The sequence below is a fragment of the Malurus melanocephalus genome, unplaced genomic scaffold, assembly GCF_030028575.1.
Source record: "Malurus melanocephalus ecotype Western Australia unplaced genomic scaffold, MMel_1.1 scaffold_50, whole genome shotgun sequence".
NCBI lineage: Eukaryota > Metazoa > Chordata > Aves > Passeriformes > Maluridae > Malurus > Malurus melanocephalus.
In genome coordinates, this window is record NW_026623282.1 from 102,141 (window position 1) to 110,154 (window position 8,014).

General features: G+C 42.9%; 1 protein-coding gene across 3 annotated transcripts in view; it reads right to left on the bottom strand.

Moving 5' to 3' along the window:
- Positions 1–2,070: 2,070 nt before the first annotated feature.
- Positions 2,071–8,014, bottom strand: part of PPP2R2C (protein phosphatase 2 regulatory subunit Bgamma) — a 138,483-nt gene continuing 132,539 nt past the window's right edge. For all 3 annotated transcript variants that reach the window (XM_057365243.1, XM_057365246.1, XM_057365245.1), the window contains one exon: positions 2,071–4,892. In XM_057365243.1, the coding sequence (XP_057221226.1) occupies positions 4,601–4,892 (292 nt within the window). In that variant the 3' untranslated portion in view covers positions 2,071–4,600. The remainder of the gene's footprint in view (positions 4,893–8,014) is intronic.

An 8,014-nucleotide genomic window follows, 5' to 3' on the forward strand; every position in this document is an offset into this window, starting at 1 on the left:
ACATACTTACTGCCAGCTGAGGAATTTGGTCCTGTATTTAAAGTTGATCTGCTTGGATCAGGCTATTCCATGTGACATGCACGTTAGTAGTATGAKAAGTACTGATTTTACAACAAGGAGTAGCTGTCCAGAAAACCATCTGCATGCTTTGATAGAGTCACTGCTGTAGGCTTCATTTGTTTGAGCAGCAGTGTTATAAAAAGAATGTATAGATACTTGAAATAATTGCTTCATGGAATTTTGATTTAAAGATCTTGTCCTACTCACTGAGTGTCTCCATTGGTAAATGGCAGGACAAGTAATTAGCTCTACCCTGCCTGGCTGATCCATACTCATGGCAGCTTTCAGAGCAGAATGGACTGAGGAATTTACTTACTCAAGTGCTCCATGTAAAATGCTCTGTATCATGGGGCAGATTTAGGATCTACAACTGCCTGAAGAGTTGTGATCGCTTTCAAGTGAGTAAAAGTTTGATTCTAATCCAACCTGAGTGAGAAGGAGAATAAAATTTCACTGCTAGGAAATTCTTTTTCATGGTGTACTCTAAGAGGAAACCTTTCCAGAGCTGGTCTGCACAGAATATCCAGACAATTCAATGGCTTCACAAACCCTAAGAAAAAAACCCTGTCCCTATAAAATCAGGCCCATTCCAGTAATCCTGGYTCTGCCACATGAGCAAGGTAAGTGAATTCAGGCTCCAATTTTAGACTTAATACAATTTGCTGACAAGACTCTGAATGGAAAAGAATTCCTACTGGGAGTGGGAGCATCTTGATAATAATGTTATTGAAAATTGGATATAAAAGCAAACAATCCTTCTACTTTCCCTCTCATCAGGGGCAACCAAAGGCTCCAACCAAAGGCTCCAAAGGACTTAACTCTKCCTGAAAGCAGAACAACTTGCTGGCTGCAAACAGCAGAAGCAGGTGGCTCAGGCCAGTATCTCCCCCAAACCACAAGGGGTTAAATTGCCGTATGTAGCTTCTAAGTATGCGTGTGAAAATTTCAAAAGCATGAGAGTGAGCCATCTGGCTCCTGCTCCTACTGGGTATTTGGGGATGAAAAGGGAAACTAGAAAGGTAAATAGTGTATTGCTTGATGTGTTGATTTTCAGCTGAGATTTCTCTCTTCAGTGCCTAGTCTTATTTGTCCACCTAAATGAGTGGGATTGACTGTGTCTTCCCAAAAAGGGGTGAAATAAATTAGCATGTAAGCTCTGGGAGAGCTGTGCAAACCCACACGCTGCCTCATGTAACAGCTGAGGCAAATTTATTCTGGTCTGCATCCAGAAAATGGCTCCAGCCTCAGTGTCTGACTGTGCAGTGATGGCAGGAGGCTTCTCACCCCRGGCACAGGCAGGATCAGCTGCCTTGGGCTGAGAACCCAGAGAGCTGCCCCACATCTGGGACAAGAGCCATGATCACCAGGGAGAGCCAGGCATCATCTCCGACTGGAAAGTGAATRGTTTCCTACCTTAAGTGTGTCTGCCAAGCCGGCATCAATTCTGGTTTTTTATTTCCTTATTATTATTACAGTATTTTATTTGTGGTAGAGAGTGGTGGAAGAAAGCAGGATGTGGCTCTGCYGGCAGCACTCTGGTTTGTCATCTGGGCCAGTATCTGTYTCATTTGGGCCTGGCCACATCCCTGAAGTGCCCCCACAGCTGGAAGGTCCCAAACCTGGCCAGTGATGACACAAATGCCATTTTTYTACCAGTGACTTTGTGTGTCAACTCACACTGCACATCTCTGATTCCGTCTGCAGGAGACTGAGACTCCACCTCCTAAAATCCAGCTTGGGCTATGAGCAGAAGAAAAAGCTGGTCCTGGAACTGAACCTAAAGCGTCTCCCCAGCTGTACTATAGCTGCCCACACTCTTCATCATGCACACCCAAATCCAATTCATGGCACATGTTCCCCCTTCCTGCCACAACACTTGAGGCTCCCACAGTAGCTTGCCCTCTGAGTCCTGATCCCCGTGACTCTTCCTCCTCCATAAAAKGAACTCAACAGCTCTTTATTGCCTAGCTTAAAAATAAGCTGTGCTTTGAAGTCATCTCTTTATGCCTTTTTTGGTTGTAGTTTTATTGAAAAAGCTGGTATTAACATATTTATATTTTTATTCAACAACAGTTAGCTAATTTGTGCAACACAAAAAATGCAGCCATGAACAACAGCTTTCAAAACATTCAGATTTACCAACTTTACCATCACTTACTCTACACCACTGAAAGCTCAAACTAAAAAGAGAAAGAAAGTTGGAAACGTTCACAATGACGATGTTAACTTTCCATACATTCAAGAAACCAGGAAACCGATCTGTAACAGTGATGTCAAAGACAGGAACGGAATACTGGTCTTTGAAAGGTTTCTGTTTATTTCCTCTATAATCACTTCATGGTATTTTGGTTGGGTATTTAATTAGTTKTATAAAGCTCCAAAGATATATTTCTTTAATTAATTTTAACAYGTTCTTTTTGGTACCCAAAGCTGTAACAGAGTAAGGTACTTCAAATTAAAAACAAAAAATTGTTGCATTAAGATCTGCTTTATAATAAGTTATCTATAGAATCTTACTTGAGAATGTTAAAAGCTAAATATATGTTTTACAGTATCTATAGCTGTAAATGCCAATATGAGCTGATAGCATTTTTTTTTTCTTTTTGAGCTGCAAAGATTAGTGGAGGGGGCCAAAAGTCAAAGAAATTGTATGACACCCTTGAAGCAGTAGTTTGGCATTAACAAGTTTTCTATACAATTTACCACACTCTTAAACCTTTTTACAAGGAAAAAAAAAAGGAAAAAGGCAATTTTGTTAAATTTCATTAGAATAAATATGTACATATACTGTCCATGCCTGCTACAGCACACAGTATTTTATAAACAAACATTCTTTGTTCCCTTTAAAATCACATTTCATACCGTATTGTTTAGTGTGGCTGGAAACTGGTGCACATGCGTCTGTGCTTCTACACACAAAATATACAGCATTGATCTAGAAAACTTCAAACAGACAGATTTCAGGTGTGGTGTTGAGATGGCATATAAAAACTGTAGACTTTGTTTTTTCATTTCTTGTAAGCAGATTTTCACCCACCCTTCCCCCAAACCAAAATACAAAAAGCATGCAGATCCCTTCATCAGTACATTCTCCATTTACCAAGAAATCAGTGCATAATGGCTTAGACTTTTTTTTTTCTGAGGAGTTTTAATATGGGCAGATTAACAGGTCATGTGAGTTGTGCTCTTTTATTCATGGTTAGAGTAGAAATCCTTTGGGATACTGAATTTTCTGCCAGAGCTATTAMGGGTGCAGCAGAACGTTCTTTTCCTGGATTAAGAGGACTTCCTGCACCGTTCCTGTTCCATTCCTGCATGCCCTATATTGTGTGTACTTTCCTCTTCCATTTATGTCATTACAGAATAGAGACAGATCTAACAGCATTTCTGTGGAGGAAGGTTTTGTGTGGTTTGGATTTTCCAATTTTTCATGTTTCTCCAGGACTAACTTTGTCCCYCAGCAGTGGCCTCATTTAAAAGTGTTAAAATTCACCGAGCGGCGCTGCCTCTCGTGGTACCATTCTTTTCACAGTTACAGATACCAAACTACTCCCCAAAGGCCAGGATTAACACAGCCATTCTGCAAACAACAAACCAGGGACTTTATCAAGTGTCTAGCAGTGATGTAACTTTGTTCCCATTCAAGCTGGTTTCCCACTCAGCACTTCCAGCCAAGGCTTCCAGAACTCCAACCCTCAAATGGTCGGACGGATTTCTGTGTGAATTACCAGGCTGTGTCTGCCTCCGGAGTGGCAATGCCAAGTTTTTTAATAGTCCTCACACAATGAAGATACTACTCATTGTTTTAAACAGAGCAAAGAGAACCATGGAGAATAAACTTGTTAAAATAAGCTGGCTGAATAACTGTCACTCACTCACTTGGGAAGGTGAAGCACAAAGTACTGTCATAAATAAATAAATAAATAAGAGGGTATTTCAAAGAAGGGAATGGGATRGGTGAGATGGGGCAGCTTTTCACCAGCAGGGATTCTGCTTCCAGCTCTAACTGTCATGAGGTCCCTCCAATGTGCCACATGCTCTAAAGGGATGTGGCTGTTSATTCTTTCAAACAGGCTTGGCTCAACTGAAAGACAGGAAAACAGCACTGGAAAAGAAAAAAACAATCAAGAGATCAAGAGATTGAGACAAAAAGCTCTAACAATGTGGTAAATGCTGCGGACTGCGAAAGCAGGCAGGGCACCAGAACACCACAGTCCTGCAAACCACTGAGACCCTTGAAAGGATGGACAGGAGCTGAGGAGCCTCAGCCCTCCTCAGGAACACTCCCAAACTGAATAAATACCCCTGTTTGTTTTAAGGAACCAATACAGACCACAGTACTGGATTTGCAGTCGTGCCTTTTACTCATACAGTTGCAGTGATGGAAAATAGTCAGCTTGCCACCAATAATGACACAGGCTGAGGGATGAAARGATGCAACCTACAAATCCCACCACAGAAGCCACAATTTTTGTGAAGATCACATCCTTCTACAACTCTCAAGAGGCTGGTTTGTAAATATAGAGGGATATYGATAAATCTAGTGCATTTCTGAGTTCACTTTATCCTGAAATATGTACAGATTGTTTGTCGCTGCTATAGCAATGATGTTCTCGGTTGGGTGCCATGCTGTGTGCAAGATCTTCTTTGTAAAGTCCAAACTGTCAACACTGATGTCATCTTTCCTCCGTTTGCCTCCAACGCAGACCCTCCGGGGTTTGAGAATAGCTCGTGGCTTGCTGCTTTCCCGGGAAGCCTCCAAGGTAACATCCCGCTTGGTGTTGCGGTCAAACATTCGGAAAAAGTTGTTATATGCACCTGTCATGATCACACTGCAGAGAGACAGACAGAGAGCAACAACAAAGGCAGTTAAACAGCAGCTCGTGCCCAGCCTACCCCCATGGCTGGATCAGGACAGGCAAGTTCAACCTTAGGGTTTGCTGTCYTCTGGTTTCAGATGGCAAAGAATAAGAAAAAAAAAGTTTTCCCAGTACTCCCCAGAATGAATAGTTTTCTTCTACAAATACCTTACCCTTCCATATTATTCAATGAAAATTACAGTTACCCCAAATATTGTCCACTCCCCGACATCATGAGAATCTCATCACCAGATAACAAAAGCAACATGTTTAAAGARGTTATTTTTAATTACCCTCCAGCTTTGTAGGAGTGCTTAAGGATCACACATTTCTGCCTTTTTCCCTTTCTCTGGAGCTTTACCTTTAATGACAGCTGAGTTTTACCACAATTCCAGAAATAGCCTAAAAAAATTCCCACGTATTTCAAATCTTTTGATTTGAACAGTAAGGTTTAGTACATAATTATATATTTAACACAGTATTCTGAAGAAGGATGCTTTGAAAGGCTCTGAAAAATCACATTGAGTTTGCACATGTAGATCCTTTCCAGATTAAACTCTTCTCCTTGCTGAAGGCAGAGACCTTGCAAGTCCAGACATCATTAAAATTTGTATTCACAATACTTCTTAGAAATAAACACACTCGTGCCCAGGATTCTGGCATCTCTTATAAGAAGTTYGAATGAAACATCAAGTCAGGATATATTTCTGGGTCTGGGAAAAAGGGACAGAAAACATACCTCGATCTGTATAAAAATTACCTCATTAATCAGCTTGCAGTTTCAAATAATGGATTGCCAGTTGCTTCATTCCCYTAGTCCCTAGGGGAGGATATTTTGTCACTAACTTTAATGAATTCAGGATTTCATCCATGGCCCTCAGGTTATTGGATTAGCATAATCATGGGTTTCAGAGCCTTGTTTGAAAGCTCATCCCCTGTGAACTTTTTCCATATGTGAAGCCAGCGCCGTTCTCTACTCCCCTATCTCAGCCCCAAACAGGGTGATTTTGTTCTGAATTTCCATTCTGTAAGAGGRAATCCACCCCAAATGGCCAGGTCTCCACAGGAAAAGCTGCACAGTTTTAAGACTCAGGCAATCAGGAACTATTTGCCTTTCTAAYAGAGCCCAAAACAACGTATTTGACGTGCTTGGCATTAATAAACGAATCTCCATCTCAAATGACAGCTGCTTTCACACTTTCATTTGGGGGGGAATCTGTGTTGAGCAGCAGACTGGCCAAGGAAACACGGAGCATATGGGAGAGAATGAGAGCTCCCAGGCAAAGCCGTGCTGTGCACTGTGCAGACACTCTGTAGCTGATCAGATCAGGTGCTGCTGGACTCTGGAGTGTCCTACAGAGTGTGCACAGCCTCCAGCCAGTGCTGATTTCATTTGGGGCCATTGGAGCGCCTGTAACACAAGAGAACGAAACACTGGGAAAGCAAAGAGCGAGCTGTGGCTGCAGCCGGGACTGGGAGCAGTTTTGGGGCTGCTGTGGGGTGACTGGAGCTGGTGAGCTGGGTCTATGCTCTGGGAATCTCCCAGCTCCACCCTGCTCCCGTGTCTGCTGATGGCAGCTGCACCACAGAGAGCTCTGTGCAGCTCCTGAAGCGCCAGAGGGACCTGAAAGAGAGCACAGACCCAGCACACAYCACCCTCAGCAAGAGCTCACCTACAGCCTTTGATGGAGAAGAGCTGTTTCCTGCAGGTCTGCAGGGAGCTGACTGCCAGGGGATGCAGAGGGACACTTTTCCACACATCCAGCCCTGGCAGGGAGCTGCTCTCTGGCAGCAGAACCCACCCCTGGTTGCCTGCAGAGAGGTTTCCCTTTCCTTCCCCACCCACAAAGGCCTGGCACAATCCTGCCTAGCAAGGCACAAGGTAACAGCTTCACATGTTAAAACCCAGGAGTCAGTGTGACAGCTTGATCAAATGCATCCCAGAAGCTTCAGAAAGCCTATTGATCAAGATTAGTGCCCATTTCAGAAATTGAATCAACAGCAGTAAATCAAATGTTTCATTCCTTCCAAATCACCATGTCTTGTCATTACAGCTCCTGCTGTAATGGTTATTCACAACATGAAAACATCGAGGTTATTTCCTATCTCAGCACTAACATAYACAATTTGTGATGCAAACAGTCCAGCTGTATATTTTCCCCCAGGCAAGATTCTGAAACAGGTTCATAAYGCTGGGGCACCCCTGTGCTGCAGAGCTGTGGCTCCCAGGGGAAGGAGGAGCATCCCCCCTGATGGGGGCAGGAACTGTCAGGGGASCAGTTTCCATTCTGACAGAACACCAGTGCACCAAACACAGAAAGAGGTGTTTGCTAAGGATCTTATTTTAGAAGGTTTTGCTTGCAGTAAAACTGCCTTTACAGTTCATTTGCYTTTTAATTTCTTGAACTCTCACATATTTTTAAGAGTCTGCTTTCTTCAGTTGGATTTACTGCAGTTATTTTTTTAACATATGTAGATGACTGCTTTTCATGCTGGCCCTATTTTTCTGCAGTTTAATGGCTCAGTAAAAAACAGCATTATGTAAATGAGAAAGTGCCCAAYCTTGTTCAAGGTCACAAACACAGATGGATTATAACCTTACCTGCTGCTTAAAGTAATAAAAGACAGTGAAAACTAGATGTAAGCCTGCAATTTTTTCCYAGTCAGGAAAATACAATGCACAATAATGGACTCTATGCAATAAGGTGTTTTTTTTTTTATAAATAGTAGAATATAAATTGTAGCTCAATATAGGAGGAGTCTGCTCTGTATTCCCAGACACTGCTCTGCACAGCAGTGTTATGACAAGGGCTTGCACAAAACCCTTGCAAGACAGACTTGTTTAAGAAACCGATGCCCCTCACTCAAAACACCCCACACAACTTCAGAGGAGCCCAGAAAAGCTCTGTTTAGCCACCTTTAATTTCAATTAGAAGGCARGTTTACAAAGTCAGAGGTGCCATCACCATCTCTGCCACACAGGGGTATTCAGGGCACAGCACACACTCCAGGGCACCCTGAGGAGCCCAGTGCTGGTGGCTCAGGCTGGAGCTGACTGCACCAGCTCAAACCACCACAGCTGCAGGCAGCATGAT